This window comes from Lissotriton helveticus, chromosome 6 (genome assembly GCF_964261635.1).
Source record: "Lissotriton helveticus chromosome 6, aLisHel1.1, whole genome shotgun sequence".
Taxonomy (NCBI): domain Eukaryota; kingdom Metazoa; phylum Chordata; class Amphibia; order Caudata; family Salamandridae; genus Lissotriton; species Lissotriton helveticus.
In genome coordinates this window covers 114,947,334-114,971,823 of record NC_136067.1, presented here as the reverse complement: position 1 = coordinate 114,971,823, position 24,490 = coordinate 114,947,334, and the positions used below count along the sequence as shown (strand labels likewise).

Here is a 24,490-nt window from a genome sequence, read left to right as displayed (position 1 = left end):
AACCAATCAGAATAGCCTCACCCCATAGAAACTTTGTGAGAGAGCCTCAGAGCCTCAGAATTTCGTAGCCGTTGTGCAAACAGCCACTATCTCAGAAACAAGGCCCAGCTTTCCCAGGGGATGCGGTGGGCGCATGGGAATCTATGAAAGTTACCAATAGAGGGGAACCAAAGTTACAGGTAAGTAACTTGTTTTCTTACCCCAGTATTGGAACTTTCATAGATTCCCATGCTTTGTATCAGAATAGCCAGCAGTAAGTCACCAAAGCACATTTTGTTACATAAACATTATTGCATGACACAATGGCAATGCTCACAGTAACCATGAAAAAATGTTATCATAATAAAAAGAAGCATCACCAACACAAAATGTGCTACATAGGAAGGCGGGATTGTAGGGAAAGCTCACCTCTCACTGAAAAAGATTCCTGAGGACTGCTTGTCCAACAGCAGCGTCGTCCTGTCATGTAGACTCCAGGCAGTAATGCTTCGTGAAGGTATGTCGACTGCTCCACGTCGCTGCCCTGCAGATGTCTTTGATAGGGACTTCAGAAAAAAGAGCCACCGAAGATGCCACTGATTTTGTGGAATATACACAGGCTTTTCTTTCAAGGAGCTTGCCTGCTCCTTGATGGCAGAAATGAATAGCGCTGGAGATCCAGCGGGAAATACTGGCTATGGTTATGGGAAACCCCTTCCGCGGTGCACTGTAAGACACGAACAGTTGCGAGAATTTTCTAAAGGACTTTGTGCGCTCTAAATAAAATTTCAAACACCTCTGAACGTCCAAAGAATGCAATGATCTCTCTGCCGGAGTAGTAGGCCGTGGGAAGAATGATTTCGAAATCAAATGTTCATTCAGATGGAATTTAGAGGGAACCTTAGGGATGAACTTTGGATTCGTCCGAAGGATGAGGACATCTTTCTTGAATTAAAGGAAAGGTTCTACTATTGACAGCGCCTGAAGTTCACTAACTCTCCTAGCAGATGTCAGCGCCAAAAGGAGGGCTAGCTTCCAAGAAAGGAATTGAAGTTCTGCTCTGTGAATGGGTTCGAACGGAGCCTTCATTAGTTGAGCCAACACCAGATTAAGTTGCCAAATTGGCGGCGGAGGGCGGACTGGAGGATACATCCTAAACAGGCCCTTTAAGAACTGCTTGACAATTCTAGCAGACCAAAGAGAAGGACCTGAAGATGTCCACCGGAATCTCGAGATGGCTGCTAGATGAACTTTCACCGAAGAATGAGCCAATCCAGATCGAGCTAGAGATAGGATATATGGTAAAATTTGGTGTGGAGCTGACTTGTAAGGGTGGAGACGCTGTCTTTGACACCATAGGCAGAATCTCTTCCATTTTGCTTTATAAGTTTTGTTAGTGCTTGGTGCTCGAGCCTGTGACAAAACCTCCCTACACTCCTTGGGTAGATTTAGATGTTGGAATTCCCTGTATTCAGGAGCCACGCTGTCAAGTGAAGCGAAGTCGGATCCGGATGCAGCACCTGACCCTGAGACTTCGATAACAGGGACGGAACTAGTCACAGGCGAATGGGATGATCCTGGGAGAGCAGGAGGAGTTCCGTCTACCAGAATTGGCGGGGCCACGCCAGTGCAATCAGAATCATCTTGCACGGTTCCACTTTGATCTTCCTGAGTAACCTCGGTATTAGGGGTATTGGCGGAAAAGCGGAAAAGAATGCGCCGTACCAGGCAATCGAAAGTGCGTTCCCCAAGGATCCCGGATGGTGATCCTTGCTTGCAAAGAACCGGCATTTGGTGTTCTCTGGAGACGCAAAGAGGTCTATGGACGGGGTCCCCCAGACCGAGAACACCTCCTCCAGAATGGACTGATCTAACTCCCATTCGTGATTGGCTGCTTTTTGACGGCTTAAGACATCCGCTGTGACGTTGAGCGAATCTGCCAGGTGTTCTGCTCTCAGAGTGACATTGTGAAGAATTGCCCAATCCCAAATTCATTGAGCTTCGAGAGAAAGGGTTAAGGACCGTGTCCCCCCCTGCTTGTTGATATAGTGCATGGCCGTGGTATTGTCCGTCCGGACCAGCACAAGGTGATTTTGAATCCTTGGGAGAAAAGCTTGCAACGCTAGACGGATGGCAGTCAGCTACAGCAGGTTGATGCGGTACTGGCGTTGTTGTGGATCCCAGTGTCCACTGACTTGCAGCTCCTGGAGCACTGCTCCCCAGCCTTCCAACAAGGCATCTGTGGTTAGGATCATAGGAGACGGAGGAAGGCTGAAAGACAGACCCTCTGTGATGTTACTTCTTATTATCCAAAAATTGTGGATAGTTGCACAGCTCTGTTTTGCTCAAAAGTTTTATATATAAGTTTCCAAATCTCGTCAGTTTATGAGGTTTGCTGCCCGGGAGGCGTCTCCTGTCATGGACGTCAAAGTAACATCAAAAAGTGATTCCAACAGATGTTGGAAGCATCCCCTGGCGCTCCACTCTGAAGTGATTTAAATCCATTAGTAGAGGACCGCGGGACCACCGTTGTCACGATGATTGCAGAAGTCGGGGCTACAGTTGGAGAAGAAGGGCGTTCCAATTGAACCACTGGTGGAGTTGGAAACTTATTTCTATAGTCCTGCAACATTAATTGCAAATAAGAAACCAGGGAGGCTGGCATGGCCACCATGTCCTGACCCAAGCTTCCAGGAGGCTGTTCCTGCTGAACATACTGGTGTTCGTAGTACTCCTCAGTATTCGTCTCTTGACATTTCACGTTCAAATCCGAGGGACTAAAGGCATTTCCATACTGGATGTCGTCACCCTTGTGAGAAGTTGGCCTGATATGCAGTGCTCACTATTCTAGTGATCACTATGTATCATTCCAACAACCCTTATTGATGATTGGTTGTAAGTCAACCTTATAGACCAGCTATCCTAGTAGCATGGATACGAGCAGTCTAAGGCTAAGACTCTAGAGGGCGTGTTAAGCCAGCTGTTTTACCATCACATATACCCCTTGAACACCAAGTGAAAGGACACCACACAAGTTGTTATGAAAATAAACGTATATTTATTTATAACAAGACTACCCTGGCTCTTTATGAGACAGGGAGCTAAGCACACAACAAAACTCTTAAGAAAATACTTAAAGTCGCACAATTTACACAAATGCCCGAGGGGCACGAAAAACCATATATTACAAAAGTAGAATGCGAAGTTATTAGCAGGTAAGTACTATTATCATAGGCTTCAGAAACGCTAGACCTACAAGGCTGAACCCTTAGATTAGAAGCAGGAGGCCTAGGGACGTCGTGTGCAGAGTGGGAACTCTCACGCGTAAGGCGGGAAAAAGTCTATGGAGGCTAGTAAAGTTAAAGTTAGTGTTCTCGGGCGAACCCGACTAGGTAGAGCTGAAACGACAAAGGATCCTGACACTTAGATAGATAGACTATGCTGGAGCACCGAAATGCTCAGGTTACCTAGCCCAGGGGCTGCGGCTGCATAGGGGTGAAAAGACGTCGGAGATCCTCGTTGCAGTCTATGGAGCCTGAAGGAAGAAGTTGCTGGCAGGCGACCTGTGAAGAAGTTCGTGAGGATCCAAGCCTGGATCAGTGAAGAGGAAGACCTGAAAGCAGAGGGGACCAAGTTCTGAATCACTAGCCAGTGATTGAGTGGGCACCAGAGTGGCACCGGGCGAAGTCACCTCGACCAGGAGAGTGGGCGCTGCTGGGCTCTGCAGTCTCTCGGACCAGGAGGCGTTGTCGGCGACCAGGATGGAGGTGCGAGCTGTCCCACGAAGGTATCTGCTGTCGACGTCGCTGGACCCAGGATTGGGGCAACAAGTCTTGGCAAATGCAAGCCCACGCGGTGGACTTGAAATGGCGTCTGGAGTGGAACAGGAGGGTCCGGGGTGCTTCTCTGATGGAGGGAAGCAAGGGCCAGTCTGGAGCAACCAGACCAGCGGTGTTTTCGTCGTAGTTCGTCGTCAGGAGGGCCACTAGCCAACGGGCAAGTGACCTGGACAACGCGGTGAGCAGCAAAGAGCAGAAGGGCCCCACGCAGATCTCGTGGATGCAAGGGGGCTGTACTTCGGTGCTGGAGCTGCTCAGGGTCGGGGCTTCTCTTACCCCAAAGCACTCAGTCGAGGGTCACTCGGTGGGCGTGCTGGACAAGCGTCGTGCAGTCTTGAAGATGGCCGGTCCCTCGAGGTCTCGTCACACCCACGAATCACAGCTGGGCTGATGATGCAGGTAGAGGTCAGAGGTGCCAGGGAAGCCGGTTCTCGTCGTGCTGGGCAGTCTTGATCCGGAGGAGAGACTTACAGCAAACCGCGATGCTTGGATGGTGCCTGCTGCTGCAGGGTGACTGCTCCTTAGTCACAAGGGAGAAATCTTGAGAAGAGTCTTGAGTTCCTTTCGTGGAAAGTCGGTTCAGGATTCAAAGATGATCTAATTTGGAAGGGGGCCAGCTCCTACCTTTATCCTGCAAAAGGGGGCTGGCACGCGACTAAGTCCTGCCCTATGGGTGGGACTAGGAGGGGGGTGGTTACACCCCTCTCCTTTGGCGGGCTTTTCCCCAGCTCAGGGGCTGGTGTGCCCCTGGAACTGGTTCAAGCCAGCCTATGCATAGTGAGCACCGGGGTGCCACTTGCAGTCACCTTCCTCTAAAGCCCTGCCTACCTAGGATACACAAAATCCTGTCTGGGACAGTGCTGGCACCGCCCCTGACAGGAAACCCTTTGTCCTTGCCTCCTGCGCTGGGAGGACTCCCAGCAACAGGAGGGCAGACTTGTGTCTCGGTGGCAGCATCCATTTTGTGGAGCTGAGGCTCTGTCTGACTTTAACAGGGGTTACAGGTTACCAACATGTCGTGTCCCTCTAGAAGGGTGGAATGCTAACCCCATCGCCAGAATTGGCGAGGGGTTAGTATTCCAATTCGTATGACACCTTACTCGACATGTTTTGATAAAGCGATACCAGAGTTGGCATATAACCGCGAGGATTATAATGCACTTAAGAGTATATGGTATGCGTTATCATGGAACAGCTATTAGGACTTGGTTCCGCAAGCTGCAAACGGGCTCAGCTCATGCCAGAGCACCATCTCACATTATTCCAAGCACTCTGCCTTCAGGATTGTGAAGGCCTGCCATAGGAGTGACTGATAGGATTATATGTGTCCATTTTAGGGTTAGACATAGGAATACTATGTCTAAAGCAAAGGGTGAGTACACCACTTTGCCCCAGCTGTCAAGCAGCCAGTTGTGTCTGTTTTAGTTAGTCAGCCCAGGGGTGGCATAATACATGCTGCAGCCCCTGGGAGACCTCTGGGTGCACCTCAGCCCTGGGTACAGGGACTTAGAGAGGGCCCAGTGCCAATTCAGTACCTGGGTACAATTTGGAATAGAGAGAACAGCTAGGCTGTGGGTCTGATTAGCAGGCCCTCAGCCAGGGAAAGTCGTAAACCAGTGAAGCAAAAAGCAAAAATCTGGGTGATCATAGGATTGCAGACCCTACTCTCCTACATGACCCCACCCCCCAAACTTTGGGACAATAAACTAACCTTGACCAGGTGAGTCTTCTTGCTCTAAGTGGAAATACCTGGAGAGCCCATCAGCATTGCCATGATCAGTACCAGGTCTATGCTCCACTGTAAAATCCATCCCCTGTAGGGAAATGGACCACCTAAGTAGTTTGGGGTTTTCACCCTTCATTGATTTAGCCACAAGAGGGGCTTATGGTCGGTCTGAACTTTGAAGTGAGTGCCAAACAAGTATGACCTCAACTTCTTCAGGGCCCAAACCACAGCAAAGGCCTCCCTCTCAATAGCTGACCAATTTTTCTCTCTGGGGGTCAGCCTTCTGCTAATAAAAGCAATGGGCTGGTCGTTACCATCAAAATTCAGCTGAGATAGAACAGCTCCCACACCCAACTCAGAAGCATCTGTTTGGACAATGAATGTTCTGGAGTAATCTGGACTCTTTAGGATAGGTGCTGTGCACATGGCCTGCTTTAGGTCATTGAATGCTTTCTGACAGCTTGCTGTCCACTGAACTTTCTTTGGCATCTTTTTACTTGTCAGGTCATTGAGTGGTGTCACAATGGACCCATAATTCCTGACAAATTTCCTATAGTAACCAGTCAGGCCCAAGAAAGCTCGAACCGGAGTCTGGGTGGTTGGAGGAGCCCAGTCCTGGATGGCCTGTATCTTGCTCTCCAATGGCTGAACCTGGCCTCCACCTACAAGGTGGCCCAGGTATACAACCTGTGTCTGCCCTATCTGGCACTTTGTGGCCTTGATAGTGAGACCTGCCTTTTGCAGTGCCTCTAACACTTTCCTCAGGTGGACCAGGTGATCCTCCCAGGTGGAGCTAAAGACAGCTAGTTCAAGTTCAAAAGACCTTTATTCGAATTTCTTAAAATTCATAAAAGTACCGATCATAGTAACAACACACAATAATAATATATGTACATACAAATGATAAATATAACATATGACATTGAATTCCATACAGTGACAATACAATATGCATCAAATCATTATACTACGTTTCCATTATAACACAAATAAAACTGATTACTATATTCAGGGATTTTCCATCGTTTTGCGTGCTTGTATAGCCAATCTTAAGAAAGAACTGGTACGGAAAGTTAATTCATTACTGTCCAGAGCAATTAACATACTATATGAGTCTTTAAGTGTCAGTGGTCTGGATTTTTTAAAATACGGAGTTAAAAACCATTTAATAAATTTGAGATAAAATGTACAGAAAAATAAAAAGTGCAGATCATCCTGTATGCTCACACCATCACATGGACATAAAGTAGAATCAGCACTATGGCAATATCCCAATGGAAAAGACAACATAAATTTTACCGTGCCTGCCCTTAGACGAAACAGTAATGATCGCTCCCAGCCAGTCATGGGCAGGGAGAGGTAGGGCGGCGGAGTTTGACTACACAATCCATTTCCTATATATTTCCTGACACTTGATTTTTGTGATTCGCTTCTTAGCCTTTCACTATTGTAAAGTGCATATAGTGCATGTTTGACCTCAACTTTGTCCTTTGATTCTATTGTCGTGGGATCGGTGAACAAAGTACCTCTGTCAACTTCATTGAGTGATTTAGATACTTCCGAGAACCATGGGATCTTCATTCCGTGTACACAACTTAAGCAATCTTTTATAATATTTTGTGTAAGAGCAGCAGCATCATTCCTCCAGATTCTAATCCAGAAAAGTGCTGGTCTTGCTCTAATAAAATCACTTATGTGTGGAAGATTTAATTCATTGTGACAAATAAAATTAGGTGAGGAGATCGGTACGCCCAACACTTTTCTGCAAAAGCGATTTTCCTCCCTTTGAATGCAGAGGCTGTTTCCTGATCCCCATACCTCTGCTCCATACGTGGCAACAGGTGAGCACTGTAATTTAAAAATCTTTAAAATAGCCTTAGTGGCACCTATTCTCTTTGGGCGAGGGAGACTCAAAACAGAGTTGTTGGCTTTCGAGAACTTGCTCGTGGCGTGGGCCAAATGCCCACCCACGAACCGTTCGCAGCGAAAACAAACCCTAAATAAGGAAATTTAGGGACAGATTCCAATTTATCTGTGCCTAACTGGATGGTATTGAGTTTCCTTTTGCCTGGGCCACAGGACATAATAAAAGATTTTTTTTAAATTTACCCCCAAGTCCAAATCCCCCATAAAATTTACAAAACTGTTTACAAGCAGACGAAGAGCGTTAGGAGTGCGGGCCATAAGCACCGCATCGTCTGCGTATAAAAGCACTGGAAGTGGTTTCCCTAAAATAACTGGAACATCTGTAGTGACTTTTTTCAGGCAGGTGGATAAGCCATTAATATAAATGATGAACAGCAGGGGTGCTAAAACGCACCCCTGTCTCACCCCCCTTCCTATATCAATGGCTCCTGATACCTCTCCACCCATCCCAATACGTACCCGTGCTTTCAGGTCAGTATGGAGATAGGCTAAAAAACTTACAAGGGTATTATCAAGACCATTGATTGAAAGGATAGACCAAAGCTTCGATCTATTCACAAGATCAAAAGCGGATGAGAGATCCATAAACGCGAGATAGGTGGGGGAGGAGCGGGCAACACTATATTTATCAATTATCAATTTTAAATTTAAGCATTGCTAAAGACAGCTATATCATCAAGATAAGCTGCACAGAAGTCATCCAACCCAGTGAGAACTTGATTCACCAGCCTTTGGAAGGTGGCAGGTGCATTTTTCAAACCAAAGGGCATTACCAAAAACTGATAATGCCCACCAGGGGTAGAAAATGCTGTCTTGGGCTTGGCTTCCTCAGCTAACCTGATTTGCCAATACCCAGCTGTCAGATCAAATGTGCTTAAGTAGTTGGCAGAAGCCAATCTATCAATAAGTTCATCTGCTCTTGGTATTGGGTGGGCATCAGTCTTAGTGACTGCATTGAGACCTCTGTAGTCTACGCAAAACCTCATCTCTTTCTTACCACCCTGGGTGTGAGGCTTTGGCACTAGAACTACTGGGCTAGCCCAAGGGCTATCTGAGGGCTCAATGACTCCCAGCTCCAACATTTTCTGCACCTCTGTCTTGATGCTGTCTCTGACATGATCAGGCTGTCTGTAGATTTTACTCTTGACAGGCAGACTGTCTCCAGTGCCAACTTCATGGGTACACCAATCAGTTTGGCTGGGTGTCAGAGAGAACATATGTCTGTAGGATTGCAGAACTTGTCTACAATCCTGTTGCTGATGTTCAGAGAGGCTGCCACAAAAGACAACACCATCTACTGATCCATCATCAGGATTCTGAGAGAGCAGGTCTGGGAGAGAGTCACTCTCTTCCTCCTGTCCCTCATCTGTGGCCATGAGCAAGCCCATGTCCTTCCTGTTGACATATGCCTTGAGCCTGTTTACATGGAGCACCCTGAGGGGGCTCCTGGGAGTTCCAAGGTCCACCAGGTAGGTGACCTCTCCCTTTTGCTCAATGATTGTGTGGGGCCCAGACCATTTGTCTTTGAGTGCTGCTGGGGCCACTGGCTCCAGCACCCACACCTTCTGTCCAGGCTTGTACACAGTCAGGACAGCCTTTTGGTCATGCAAGCTTTTTGGAGTTCTTGGCTGGCCTCAAGGTTTTTAGATGCCTTTTCCATATACTCAGCCATCCTGGAGCGGAGACCAAGTACATAGTCCACAATGTTTGTTCCAGGCTTTTTGAGAGGTCTCTCCCATCCTTCCTTTACCAAACAAAGGGGTCCTCTTACAGGATGCCCAAACAGAAGTTCAAAAGGGCTGTAGCCAACCCCCTTCTGTGGGACCTCTCTGTAAGCAAACAAGAGGCAGGGTATCAGGACATCCCATCTCCTCCTAAGAGGTTCAGGTAGCCCATGAATCATCCCTTTGAGGGTCCTGTTGAATCTTTCAACAAGCCCATTGCACTGTGGGTGATAGGGTGTAGTGAACTTGTAGTTGACACCACATTCCTTCCACATTGCAGTCAGATATCCTGACATGAAGTTTGCACCTCTGTCAGAGACAACCTCCTTAGGGAAGCCCACTCTGGAGAACACTCCAATTAGGGCTCTTGCCACAACAGGTGCTGTAGTGGTCCTAAGTGGTATAGCTTCAGGATACCTGGTGGCATGATCCACCACCACCAGTATAAACTTGTGCCCTGATGCTGTCTGGGGTTCCATTGGACCAACAATGTCAATCCCCACTCTTTCAAAGGGTACCCCCACCACAGGTAGTGGTATGAGGGGGGCCTTTGTTGTGCCACCTGATTTGCCACTGGCTTGGCAGGTTACACAGGAGCGACAAAACTCCTTGGTATCTTCACTCATGTGAGGCCAGTGAAAGTGTGTGACAAGCCTGTCCCACGTCTTATTCTGGCCTAAGTGACCTGCAAGGGGAATTTCATGGGCCAAGGTAAGAAGGAAACCTCTCTGAGACAAGGGGATGACCAGCCTCCTGGTCGTACCAGGCTTGGGGTCTCTTGACTCAGAGTAGAGGAGTCCATCATCCCAGTATACCTTGTGGGTACCTGTGGCATTCCCAGCAGCCTCAGCAGCAGCCTCTGTCTGATGGGTTCAAGTGAGGGGCAGTCCAACTGTGCCTTTCCCAGGTCTTCCCTGGAGGGTCCCCCTGAGCCCAGAAACTCAACCTGATCAGGTTCAAGCTCTTTAGGTTCAGTTTTCCTCAGTTCCTGTAGATCAGCCTCCTCAGAGACTTGATCCACAACCTGGGGCAATGGGGAAGGCAATGCCTTAACCCTACTGCTCCTCTTCTTGGGAGGTGTCTGGTCCATTGCTCCAGGATCCAGCACCTGTTCAGTGGGGCATTTCTTTGCCTGTGACCTAGTCACAGCAAGCACATGTGCTGGCAAGCCTAACATTTCCATGTGAGTCCTCTGCTCCACTTCTGACCATAAGGATGTTTCCAAATCATTGCCCAACAGACATTCTACAGGGAGGTCTGAACTAACCACAACCTTCTTTGGGCCACTTACCCCTCCCCAGGAGAAATCAACAATTGCCATACTATGGTGGGTAGTGACATTGCTGGCATTGGTCACTAGGTACTCTGGACCTAGCATGATCTGTCCAGGGTCCACAAAGCTAGGTGTCACCATTGTGACACTGGCACAAGTGTCCCTGTAGGCCTGAGCCATCTTTCCATTAATAAAAGGTGTCTGCCTGTATTTGCCCAAAGTATTGGGACTTGCATCAGGGGATATATCTATATCCCCTGTACAGACAAGGACAGCCTGAGTGAGTGTGCCAACTAATTTGTCAGACCCCTCAGTTCCCAAGGTTAACCCAACTAATCCCTTGGGAGGTGCACTACCACTACTGACTGTACTAGGGGCTGCAGTTGCCTTAGGGGCTGTAGTGGTAGGAGGTTGCCCTCCTCTTTTGGTGCACTCACTAAACCAGTGAGATTTACATTTGCAGTATTGGCACCACCTTTTTGACTGGCCTTCTGGAGTCTTCTTTTTCTGCTGTGAAGCCTGACCCCCACCCTCTTTGGTTTGTTGGGGACCTGTCAAAGACTTCTGGTCATTTTGTTCACTCTTGTTACTACCCTTCTGGTCTGCTTTCTTCTGACCACCCTGGTTCTGAGTCTTGTTCTGCTTGATCCTTGTTCTGACCCATTTGTCTGCCTTCTTTCCCAATTCTTGGGGAGAGGTCAGATCTGAATCAACAAGGTGCTGGTGCAACAACTGGTTCTGACAATTATTTAAAATCTGTTCTCTCATCATAAGATTATACAACCCTGTGTAATCAGTAACCTTGCTACCCAGCAACCAGCCTTCCAAAGCCTTAGTGGGACAATCCACAAAGTCAGACCAGTCCTGAGACTGAGTTTTCTGGGTGTCTCTGAACAGCAACCTGTACTGCTCAGTGGTTAAGCCAAACCCATCAACCAGTGTATTTTTCAGGACCTGGTAATTGTTAGCATCCTCAACTCTAGTAGTGAGGAGCTTATCTCTACCTTTGCCATCAAAGGAGAGCCACAGTATAGCTGCCCACTGACTCTGGGGGATGCACTGTACAGTGCAGGCCCTCTCCAGAGCAGCCATCCATTTCTGGATGTCATTCCCTTGTTTAAAGGGGGGCACTATCTTTGTCAGGTGTTTAGTATCTAAACCCCTTTCCTTATCTCTTGGGAGATTGCTGCCACCAGTGGGAACTATCCCACTCATCTGCTGCTCTCTAGCAAAGGCAAGCTTCTCTTTGGCCAGGGCAAGTTCTTCCCTTTCAATCCTCAGATTAGCCTGTCTCATCCTTGCTTCATGCTCTATTCTCTGAGGGGAAGCAAATCTCCTCTGGGGAGAATTCCTCCTCCTCTGAGAAGAGGCATTAGAGTGCAGAGATCTATTGGAGTCCCTAGAAGGAGATCTATCTCTCCTAACTCCAAGGTTAGGCCTCATCAGGGTCAGTACTGGGGGTCCCCCAGATCCTTGCCCAAGTAGGTCTAAGTTGGCCCTAGTGAGTCTGCTGACTAACTCAGGACCCTAGTCTGCCTCATCCCCAGAGAGTTCCTCAAGATCCTCCTCCTCAACTGCATTCTCAGTGTCAAGGAGGTCTGGATCCCCAATGGTACCCTCTAAGGCTGGCATATTCCCATCTGTATGAGAGGCTTTCCTAGCATCATACATCTCTAAGAGACCTATCAGAAAGGGAATGGTGGGGTTAGACCCCTGTTTCAGTTTCCTGGAGGTACACACTTGTCTCATCTCCTGGAAACTGAGAGCTGCATATCTTGATTTGACCTGTGGAGGGTCAAGAACCACAAGAGGAGTCTCAGTAGACTCTCCATGGTTAGACATGCTTTTCTAGTGAGGTGTAAGTGGTGCACTTACCTACACTATTTGTTTGCCTACTGATCCCTTGCTAGAGTTGTAGTTTACGGTGTGCTAGGCCCTAGGAGCTACAACAGCTGGTTCAGTAGAACTCAGAGTATTCTAAGCTAAGTTATATGTACCTCAGTACTTATGTGATCTTTCAAATGATATTCTTAGGATATGTGTGGTAAAACAACAGCAAGCTCAAATCCCAACCGCTGCTCACCAATGTGAGAAGTTGGCCTGATATGCAGTGCTCACTATTCTAGTGATCACTATGTATCATTCCAACAACCCTTATTGATGATTGGTTGTAAGTCAACCTTATAGACCAGCTATCCTAGTAGCATGGATACGAGCAGTCTAAGGCTAAGACTCTAGAGGGTGTGTTAAGCCAGCTGTTTTACCATCACATATACCCCTTGAACACCAAGTGAAAGGACACCACACAAGTTGTTATGAAAATAAACGTGTATTTATTTATAACAAGACTACCCTGGCTCTTTATGAGACAGGGAGCTAAGCACACAACAAAACTCTTAAGAAAATACTTAAAGTCGCACAATTTACACAAATGCCCGAGGGGCACGAAAAACCATATATTACAAAAGTGGAATGCGAAATTACTAGCAGGTAAGTACTATTCTCATAGGCTTTAGAAACGCTAGACCTACAATGCTGAACCCTTAGATTAGAAGCAGGAGGCCTAGGGACGTCGTGTGCAGAGTGGGAACTCTCACGCGTAAGGCGGGAAAAAGTCTATGGAGGCTAGTAAAGTTAAAGTTAGTGTTCTCGGGCGAACCCGACTAGGTAGAGCTGAAACGACAAAGGATCCTGACACTTAGATAGATAGACTATGCTGGAGCACCGAAATGCTCAGGTTACCTAGCCCAGGGGCTGCGGCTGCATAGGGGTGAAAAGACGTCGGAGATCCTCGTTGCAGTCTATGGAGCCTGAAGGAAGAAGTTGCTGGCAGGCGACCAGTGAAGAAGTTCGTGAGGATCCAAGCCTGGATCAGTGAAGAGGAAGACCTGAAAGCAGAGGGGACCAAGTTCTGAATCACTAGCCAGTGATTGAGTGGGCACCAGAGTGGCACCGGGCGAAGTCACCTGGACCAGGTGAGTGGGCGCTGCTGGGCTCTGCAGTCTCTCGGACCAGGAGGCGTTGTCGGCGACCAGGATGGAGGTGCGAGCTGTCCCACGAAGGTATCTGCTGTTGACGTCGCTGGACCCAGGATTGGGGCAACAAGTCTTGGCAAATGCAAGCCCACGCGGTGGACTTGAAATGGCGTCTGGAGTGGACCAGGAGGGTCCGGGGTGCTTCTCTGATGGAGGGAAGCAAGGGCCAGTCTGGAGCAACCAGACCAGCGGTGTTTTCGTCGTAGTTCGTCGTCAGGAGGGCCACTAGCCAACGGGCAAGTGACCTGGACAACGCGGTGAGCAGCAAAGAGCAGAAGGGCCCCACGCAGATCTCGTGGATGCAAGGGGGCTGTACTTCGGTGCTGGAGCTTCTCAGGGTCGGGGCTTCTCTTACCCCAAAGCACTCAGTCGAGGGTCACTCGGTGGGCGTGCTGGACAAGCGTTGTGCAGTCTTGAAGATGGCCGGTCCCTCGAGGTCTCGTCACACCCACGAATCACAGCTGGGCTGATGATGCAGGTAGAGGTCAGAGGTGCCAGGGAAGCCGGTTCTCGTCGTGCTGGGCAGTCTTGATCTGGAGGAGAGACTTACAGCAAACCGCGATGCTTGGATGGTGCCTGCTGCTGCAGGGTGACTACTCCTTAGTCACAAGGGAGAAATCTTGAGAAGAGCCTTGAGTTCCTTTCGTGGAAAGTCGGTTCAGGATTCAAAGATGATCTAATTTGGAAGGGGGCCAGCTCCTACCTTTATCCTGCAAAAGGGGTCTGGCACGCGACTAAGTCCTGCCCTATGGGTGGGACTAGGAGGGGGGTGGTTACACCCCTCTCCTTTGGCGGGCTTTTCCCCAGCTCAGGGGCTGGTGTGCCCCTGGAACTGGTTCAAGCCGGCCTATGCATAGTGAGCACCGGGGTGCCACTTGCAGTCACCTTCCTCTAAAGCCCTGCCTACCTAGGATACACAAAATCCTGTCTGGGACGGTGCTGGCACCGCCCCTGACAGGAAACCCTTTGTCCTTGCCTCCTGCGCTGGGAGGACTCCCAGCAACAGGAGGGCAGACTTGTGTCTCGGTGGCAGCATCCATTTTGTGGAGCTGAGGCTCTGTCTGACTTTAACCGGGGTTACAGGTTACCAACATGTCGTGTCCCTCTAGAAGGGTGGAATGCTAACCCCGTCGCCAGAATTGGCGAGGGGTTAGTATTCCAATTCGTATGACACCTTACTCGACATGTTTTGATAAAGCGATACCAGAGTTGGCATATAACCGCGAGGATTATAATGCACTTAAGAGTATATGGTATGCGTTATCATGGAACAGCTATTAGGACTTGGTTCCGCAAGCTGCAAACGGGCTCAGCTCATGCCAGAGCACCATCTCACATTATTCCAAGCACTCTGCCTTCAGGATTGTTAAGGCCTGCCATAGGAGTGACTGATAGGAATATATGTGTCCATTTTAGGGTTAGACATAGGAATACTATGTCTAAAGCAAAGGGTGAGTACACCACTTTGCCCCAGCTGTCAAGCAGCCAGTTGTGTCTGTTTTAGTTAGTCAGCCCAGGGGTGGCATAATACATGCTGCAGCCCCTGGGAGACCTCTGGGTGCACCTCAGCCCTGGGTACAGGGACTTAGAGAGGGCCCAGTGCCAATTCAGTACCTGGGTACAATTTGGAATAGAGAGAACAGCTAGGCTGTGGGTCTGATTAGCAGGCCCACAGCAAGGGAAAGTCGTAAACCAGTGAAGCAAAAAGCAAAAATCTGGGTGATCATAGGATTGCAGACCCTACTCTCCTACAACCCTCTTCCTCAGATTCGTCATCCAGCAACATTCTAGGCGGTAAAGATGTAACACGCCTAGGAGAAGTCATCTTCGGTGTAATCTGCCGCTTCCTCGTTGAAATCTGGTTTTTTGAATCGTCGACGACATCGTCGACGGAGTCGTCGTCGAAAGAAACGAGGAAGCCAACGTCGTCGAAGGATTCGTCGACTGACCCGTCGATGCCTGGAAGGTCTTCGTCGACGGAGTTTTCATCGTTGACGGTGGAGTAATCGTCGACGGCACCGTCGACGAGCTCGTCGTCAGCAACATCACAGCCGCCGTCGACGTCGTCGTCATCGACGTCGTTCTCGTCGTCGAAGCGGCCGTCGACAGTATCTTCGCTGACATGATCGTCGACGTCGAGAAGGTAGCTATCGTCGACGAACATGAAGGCGTTTTAAATATCGATGCAGCCAAGAAAGGTGTCGTCGTCGTCACAGCCGCCGTCGACGGAGCTATCGGCATACTCAAGTCCTTATGAGAAACAGTCGACGATGTACCTGCAGATCTCGTCGTCGACGGACGCTGTTTCTTGTCCTGCTTGGTTTCTGGAGTGATCGTAGATACTTTCTTCCCCTCCTTCTCTTTCTGGGAAGATTGTGAAGGAACAGAAACCTCTTTTCTCACCTTCTTTGCTGTGTCCTTCTCAGCAGTCTGTCCCAGCCTCTCCTTTTCACCTCGGTGATGAGATTTCATGGGACTAACCCTACCAGACCTATCAGAGATCTTGTGGTGGGTTTTGACAGAGGGCTCAGATGAAGTAGAGGGAGGAGACCTACCCCTCTTTTTAGACCTTCTGGAAGAAGCCATAGATGCAGAATCCTCCTCATCTGAGGACAGTACTTCCTTCCGTGCCTTCATCTTGTCTAACCAGGTCAGCAATCGGCCCACCCTGTCTCTCAAAGACTTTTGAAGTCTGTGGCCTTGTGGTCAGGATACAAGCAGTAAATGCAGTCTTCATGCTTGTCTTCCACAAAAAGCCTCTTTTTTGCGCAGGTAGCACAAGCCCTGAATAAAGCCTTCTTTTCTTTGTCAGCCATTATCGAGTTTGAAGAAATCAGTTTGAAGAAAAAAGTAGAAATGAAAGAAAACTGAGCAGAGCTCAGTGGAGACTCCCTTGCACAACGTGCGGTAGAAAATCTGAGGCTCTGAGGCTCTCTCAGGAAGGTTCTATGGGGTGAGGCTATTCTGATTGGTTCTTGCGAAAGTTTGGGCTCTTTTACACAAAGAGGGTGACATGCTACAAAATGAGATGAGGCCCAGGCCTAATTTTCTCTTTTGTACCTATGGTACTGATATTTTTTATTTACCGAGGCTCCCATTCCGACGACGGGGAATGATACAAAGCATGGGAATCTATGAAAGTTCCAATACTGGGGTAACAGTTTCTTCCCAAACTGATCATACCTTTTGGATTCCTGATCCGGAGGAGCGGTCAGGAATGCGGTCTGGGACGTAGAGGCCTGGATCACCAGGCTCTCGGGGTGGGGTGTACTGACAGAAAGCTAGTGTCGCCCGGAGCCGGGCGGTGGCGTCGGGCCCCGTTCCGATCCACAGGGAGGCCTGTGGAGGGCTTGGACCAGGTGCCCAGCAGAACATCAGTGAGTGCTTCGTTAAACAGCAGTAGAGGCTCCGAGGAGCTTGCCTGTGGTTTGAGCACCTCAGTGAGGAGGTTAGTCCTCACAGCCGCGACAGGGAGCTCAAGAGCCAAGGCCTTGGCCGCCCTGTTCAACACCACGCTGTAAGCAGCCCCCTCCTCCGAAGCCACGGAGGGAGGAGAGACATATCCAGTGTCGGCTGAAGTGTCCAGACCACTGGCCTCCCCTAGCTCTTCTGCCCAGTCCTGACTCAACTGGCACTGCAGTGCCAGAGGGGCCTCAGACCCCTCCCAGTCCTCTTCGTCATCCATCTCCTGATAAACAGGTAAAAATTATGGAGCCAGGTCGAAAGTGAAGGCCTCACCCATCGGCATCGGAGACGGCGCTGAGCGGTGCCGATCCGATGCCGGACCCGGACTGGCGTCTATGTCGTCCGAAGACGGCGCCGGGAGGGACACCCTTGGGGTTGGCGCCAGCGGAGGAGTCGTAAGGTCGACTGGCGACGGCCCGGATCCAGGCCTGGATCCTGCGGAGCCCTGTGGCGTCGGGACCGGAGTCGTCAATGGAGCCGGCGCCGAAGCAACCGACGGCGCCGGAGCCGCCGCCCCGCTAGGGCTCCCAGTCGGACCCGCGGACCCGAAGGCGCTTCAGCAGGTTCCGACGGAGGGAAGCGTGACCTCATGGCCGTGAGGAAAGCGCTGACCTCCTCCGGTGTCGCGTGCGGCCCAGGGACCGGCGGGTATGGAGCTGGATGCGGCACCTGTGGCTCCGGCGGAGCCGCGTGGGCCGTGTTGCCTGAACCCCCGGCAGCATCGCGCGAGTGCGGGGGGAGTCGGAAGAGCGATGACGCCTCTTCGACTTCTTTTTCGAATGCCTCGACTTACCTGAGGACTTGGAGCCAGACGAGTGGTGGTGACTCGTCAAGCGGCGATGACTGTGGCTCTGCGACCGGTCTTTCGACTTCCTCCTCGACTGGGACCTCGAGCGGCGCGGAGCCGACTTCCGGATCTCGAGCCGCTTACGGGATCGCTCCCGTCTAGCCTTCGAGGTCAAGGCCCGGCAGTCGGGGCACGACTTGTCATCGTGGTCGGCCCCGAGGCAATACAGGCTCCGACGGTGGGGGTCTGTCACCGACATCAGGCGGTGACAAAAGAGATCAAAAAGTGCTGCTCTTGCTGGCGCGGAAAAAAGAACAACTGACGTCAGCGCGCGAGGGCGTCGTCTAAGTACTCTGACGATGTCATTACGGCTAATACGACACCGACGACAGACACGGAGCCGCAGACGACGCCTAGCGACGCGCAGGGGTACTGCTGACGAAAACTTTCCGGGTCCTGTCTGACGCCTGGGGATATTCTAAGGTAAGGAATCTAACACTAACCTGTTTCTTTCAGATCCTATCAATCATGAGAATTTCTCATAGTGTCACAACTTCTAATCGTTTCAATACCTGGTAAAAGGTAGGGTTAACTCCGGAATCATTAACTGTCCCCATCTACTTCAACATATACTTGTCACCACTCTCTAAACTTATCAACTGCTTGAAACGTACCTGCTATTGTTATCTAGACCCAGATTATTCTTAAACTAGAAAACCCACCAAACGTATGGACATCTAGACTTACTGACTGCCTGCAAGTCTACTGGATGTTTATAAACTCAACAGAAACTTTTTATCAAAAACTTACACCTTAACTTGTGGTTTATGGAATATGTATGACCCAGCTGCAGCTTTGTCTAAAGAGATTGCATCTGCCCCATATAAGTTGTCAGAAGTTAAGAACTTTCAACGAGTTCTGGAATCTCAAACTCAAAGGTTATGTCGATAAGGTGACTGAAAGAGCCTTCTACACTGATAATATTACGACTAAGCTTTCTCTATCATGGCTACCTCCAATAGGATTCAATGCTGACGTGCCTGAAATGATGTGTATCACTGAGGCAAAGGCTTCTACCCTTTTGCTCTTAGAATCAAGGTGGCAGCAGTTCTTGTCTGGTAGCACCAAATAGTGCAAGGAGGAATCCTGCGTTCACCCCTGAGCAGCTACGATATAATTGAGAAGACAAATTCTGCTGTGTTGTACTTTTTCTCAAAACTGGCAAGAAAGTTGGGCCTGTTACTGGATTTGTCATGCAAGTCAATCCCTCATACTGTAAATGGCTAAATAAGGAAATGGCTGACTGATCTCCTTGACTTGCCTATTAAGTTGAATACAAAATACTGATTTTCCACTGTAGACATAGGTTTAGTGATTTTTTAAGATACTTAGTCTACAAGACTGTGATAGTAGTGAATGTCATGTGGAGCTGGACCTCTAGGGTAAGGCTTCAAAATTGGTTCATCAGCCATAATGTACTTATCAAATTCATGCTACGCGTCATTAAGGATGCTGTCCTGATCGTCATAATCACCACCATCACTACTTCCATCTGAAGCTTGTTCTGAAAAATCTAAGTCAGTTTTGTTGTGTTTCCACTTCCTCTGGAGTAAGGTGTAAGAGTTTGGCTAGACGCACAGCAGTTGGTAAATCTGCAGGCACTTGCTGTTAAATATTGTCAAGCAGAAAAGTGATGAGCAATGGGTCACATATAAAAGCTAAATGGAGTTAGACAATTGCACAATTTTCCATGATGGACTTAAATGAGTCTAGGCAGCGTGATGGGGCCTTAGGAATAGGAGACTGTGGAAAGATAGATGGCCACCACAGCCTAATGGTCGTTCATAAACTTGTTCACATTCAGAGTCACAAGAAATTACATAAATGTCTAGGTTGGGGGATCCATACACTTGTCATCATCTTCCTCACCACCATGAGAGGTTCTCTGTGATAGCTGTACACTTTGCTAATTATGTTTGGTCTCTGGGCCAGATGGAAGCCCCTTTAGAATTTGCATTTAGATTACAAGTATGATCTTTACTGGTGAGAAATTCTTCATGAAAGTGAAACTACAGGCCAAACAACTCTGGGGTATCACAGGAAGTAGAGTCATCAAGAAAAGAATTATCGACAAAAGTACCATCAGGGGAACAGACTATAGTGGAAGGTAAAGAAGTTGTGGCTGCCAACAGAGTTGAAGGTGTTAACATTGAACATGTAGAGGTTTTAACTGGTGCTACTGCTGATGAGGTTCAAGCTTTTGGCTTTGTGGCTGACAAAGGTATTTTTGTCATCAAAAGCAGCAGGCATAGATGATGTATTTGTCATCAATCTTGGACTCCTTCAAGGATTAGGACTTAACTGTAGTTGTGGATGAGGATTTACTCATCAAGGTTGTCGACAGCAGGGGTAGTACCTTGGTGGAAGGCTGAAAAAATGCCTGTGACAAATCTAAAAGCTTATATTTTTAATCATGGCTACTCATTCGATCACCCCCCCAACCCACCCTGACACCAAGAGTCTTGCAACTTGGAGACAAGCTTTAAAATCCCAGGGTAGGGGGAAGACAGAGTCACAGAAGATGAGGCTCCGATCAGGAACAACTTCTGATTTGTTGCTTTACTAGAAGGCACATTTTTAGATGAATCTGCAACAAGAAACAACTCATTTAGCATAGTCAAGATACTTTCCTCACTGTCATTTAGAGTCTTGTTGATAACAACTTTGGCATCTCTGGCACTTTGTTAGATGGTAAAGGCATAGCAGGCAGGTCTGTAGGATTATCACAGTAGGTCTTCCTGGCCTGAGAGGATTGGCAATGTTTGAATAAGGCTCTTGCCTTAAAAAGAGGTACTAGCTATCTGGATAGCAAACCAAATACAAAAGGGAGAGGAAACTGCTTACCTTCTGTAGATGGTGGTAAAAGAGGCCCCAAGGAAGGGTCCTGGACCCCAAAAATAATGTAAAGCACATGTTTGAAGAAAATAGCAAAACTCTGAGGATTCACTTGCTGTTAGTTTGACTGTAGTAAAATAAATATGAGCAACTCAGCTTCTCTGGGGACTTGGAGCTCTGAGACCCTTCATCTCGTTGTTCAGAGTTCAGGTCAATAATGTAGTGAATTGACTGCATATTGCCTATTGCTTTTTTTCATTGCTCTTTGACTTTATGAGGACACTGCTATATTAAGAGTGAAAACCGAGGGATCCCAGCCTGAGCACAGGGAAGATTCATGCAAGTGAATCCATGAAAGATCCAGTGTTCAAGATCTATAAGTTCTCCAACCTTTTGTTTAATATGAGCTACTTATATGCAATGAAAGTGAATGCGAGCTACTATTATTATTAGTACAATAATAGAAACCACACACAAGATTATTTAATTGGCGACTATAGCCCAGATTACAGCAGCGATCACCTCTGTGCATTAGAGAGGGCTGCCACCAGTAACGTAAAAAACGGTTAGTCCATTTGGAATGTTCTATATGGGTAATACATTCCAGCCACAGCTGCAACATTAGCAATATTTTTCCCTTATGATTCATTACTCAACAATCAACTTTAAATATATTTTGAAAATTCAGCAACTTTTCTCCAAAACATCAGTTTACGAGTTCTAAAAATACAAAATATTTTGGCCTGAATACACTATTTTGGCATTATCACCTTCATTCAACTAAACAGAAGGTCCTAATTTAGTAGGTTGGGATGCAGACAGGAGAGCTACTCACCAGGAGCTGGAGAGCTACAAGTAGCTCATGAGCTACTCGTTGGAGAAGCCTAGAGATATGTAATACCACTATAAAGAAAAAGATTGTGCATTCAAGTGGTCAAAGATGCTTCTCCGTTCAAGTGAAACCATAACCTCACAGTAAAAACAGAGGATCTGTCTTAAATATTCCTTCACTGATATCGCTAAGAACTTGTAAAGGAACTTACTGTAGGACTGAGCCAACGAATCTGGATTCTCATTGGAAATACTGTAAGAAACTGAAACACACATTAAAAGTCAGAGAGGAGAGTCATACACTGACAAAATAAACATAATGATCACTAAATAACATGAGTGCTTAGCAAATATACACACACTGAACAAAATTATTTTTCATGAAAACAGAGTTTATAAATTATGAAACTCATTCTGCACCCAATTCCACTTTCCAAAACATGTAAGATTTATCCACACCTCTTACTTCACCTGTCACATACTATGACCAATAGTTTAGTCCTTGGTAAACTTGACTTGCGTAACTGCTTGTATTACTTCTTAAGCAAAATTATCAACTTTATAACTTATACTCTATTAAACTTTCAAAAGAATATTAAAACTAATAACATATTAGTAATAATAAAAATAATACATTGGATGGCACAGAACACAGATTCTCATTGTAGCAACAACAGAACTCTTATGGCCTCAAGTCAAGATAGATGATTACAAGGTATATGAAAACAAATGTCAGATGTCTCATCTGCTCTTTTCTCTGGACTGGTCCCCACATTTAGGAAGCAGTCTGTGGTGTATCAGTTAACGGTTTTTACCTCACTGGACAGAACATTTGAATAACAGCCCAATTAAAGGCAATTTATCCGATGTCATTAGCACTAGCATCTCTTCTGTCAAAGTCCCCCATAAAATCATGGTGGTTAAGACAGGGGACAGTCCTTCAAACGGAAGGAAAGAACCCCCAGCATGTTGAGGACATCTGAAGTATGGGTCAACATGTCTGCCACGCTGGCATGGAGAAGTGGTTCTGTCACCACATTCCTTTCTACATGAAGTGACTGTGAATGTGCATGAGCGAGCCGTTTCATCAGAAAAAATATTTGCCATAATAACACTCCTCTCTAAATTTGGAGCCCTGCTTCTGACAAATGAAAAATAACCCCCTTAAGTATTTTAGTTCCTCCATTCAAAATTATTAAGTGCCTCATTAAACCTCCATTTCAAATATCCAAGGTCTTTGTTGCCCTCCTCTTGTAGCCACCAGCTCTGGAACTAACTTATCCTACTCCTACTTTCCATCCAACCAGCTCAACCAGCTCAACCCATCTCAGCACCACCTTCAGCCTCACTTTTAATCTTCTAACACTACCTGGCTAAGTCACCTCATCTCCTATCCAATGTCTCTCCTTCATCACCTGGTTACCTCTCTGTATTCACTTGATTAACAGTTACTGCAATGTGTAAATCTTCAAAAAATGTCATCTTCCATCCCCAAAGAACAGGTTTCTTACCTTTGGTAATACTCTTTCTGATGGCTACTCCATATAATACCAGATAACTCACCTTGTGAATACCCACAGGCGCCACACTGGATAGGGAGAATTTGTTTCAGCAATTCCATCGTGCACTGATAGGTGGCACTGTGCGACTGTGCATCGGATCCTGCCCTGAGGCAGGACAGATCTAAGGTGGAGCCGCACAAAGCAACTGTTGGAACCTTCACTTTCTGGTTGGCTGAAGGCATGCCTCCAGCCAGGAGGAACCTTTTTTTGCCGTCAAGGACGGGTGATTACACTCACTGTATAACCTGTGATCACCAGTGGGTAACTTGGCACAGAGCAGTTGGGGCTAACTAAGAGGCAATGTGTGAAGCATTGGCACAGGAGTCACTGGCGATAAATACACTGAGCTTCACAAATGAGACTTCACACAGGATGTATGTAAATAATGGTATTCAACACAATGCAATCAGTAGAAGATAAACATCATGTACTTTTAGGCATAAAAAACATACGGAAATATTACTAGCAGTACTAGGTCCACTCGTATTGCTATGATATCAATAGTATGCATTGAGGATAATTTCTAATCTAACCCCCCAGAGAGAGAGCACCCTTATGCGGTGCAACACACTGTCTATCCCAGGCCCACCCTAGCAATCCTCATAATAAAATCCCACACAGTAATAGGGTACACCCCGGGTCACAATGATATCAAAGATATGCACATACACCAAACTAGAACACTATTTAGGAGCACAGCGGGCAAGAGGTAAACACAATGAAAAATTTATTGTGCTTTTGGCATGAAATCAATGTAAAAATGCGACCCTGCCAATGTCATATAATGGCATGGGGAGCAAAAAAACTATGGATTTAGGCCCAGATCTTTGTACGGGGGTGAATGTATGACATTGTTCTTCATTCTGTCCATCAATTATTCTTCTTGCATTTTTCATCCAGAGTGGGACGGGTATGCCCAGACATGGGTCCCATTCTCTCCATGCCACTGGAGTGAATCTAGCCTGCCTGATGAGGGGGGAAACCCCAAAACCGTTCCTAGGATGCTTGTTTTCTAGTCCAAGGAGAACCTGGCCTGGCAGTTCGGGCTGGACTGTTCCCATGGAGAACAGGGTTAAGGCTGATTTGCATATGGCTGGGTTTAAAGTGGAATGGCATGGGAGCAAAAAAACCGATGGATTTAGGCCCAGATCTCTGTACTGGGGTGAATGTTTGACATTGTTCAACATTCTGTCCATCAATTGTTCTTTTTGGGTTTGCCACCCCGAGTGGGACAGGTATGCTCAGACGTGGTTCCCATTCTCTCCATGCCACTGGAGTCAAGCTAGCCCTGCTGATATGGGGAGAACCCCCGAAACCGGTCCTAGGATGCTTGTTTTCCAGTCCAAGGAGAACTTGGCCTGGCAGTTCAAGTTGGACTGTTGCCATAGGGAACAGGATCAAGACTGATTTGCATACGGCTGCATTTAAACTGGAATGGCAATGTTCTT

The 24,490-nt window shown here is 47.6% G+C and overlaps 1 protein-coding gene across 5 annotated transcripts in view; it reads right to left on the bottom strand.

Moving 5' to 3' along the window:
- Positions 1–24,490, bottom strand: part of LOC144762305 (exportin-5-like) — a 2,106,094-nt gene that overhangs the window by 448,454 nt on the left and 1,633,150 nt on the right. For all 5 annotated transcript variants that reach the window (XM_078647454.1, XM_078647456.1, XM_078647455.1 and 2 more), the window contains one exon: positions 21,693–21,743. In XM_078647454.1, the coding sequence (XP_078503580.1) occupies positions 21,693–21,743 (51 nt within the window). The remainder of the gene's footprint in view (positions 1–21,692; positions 21,744–24,490) is intronic.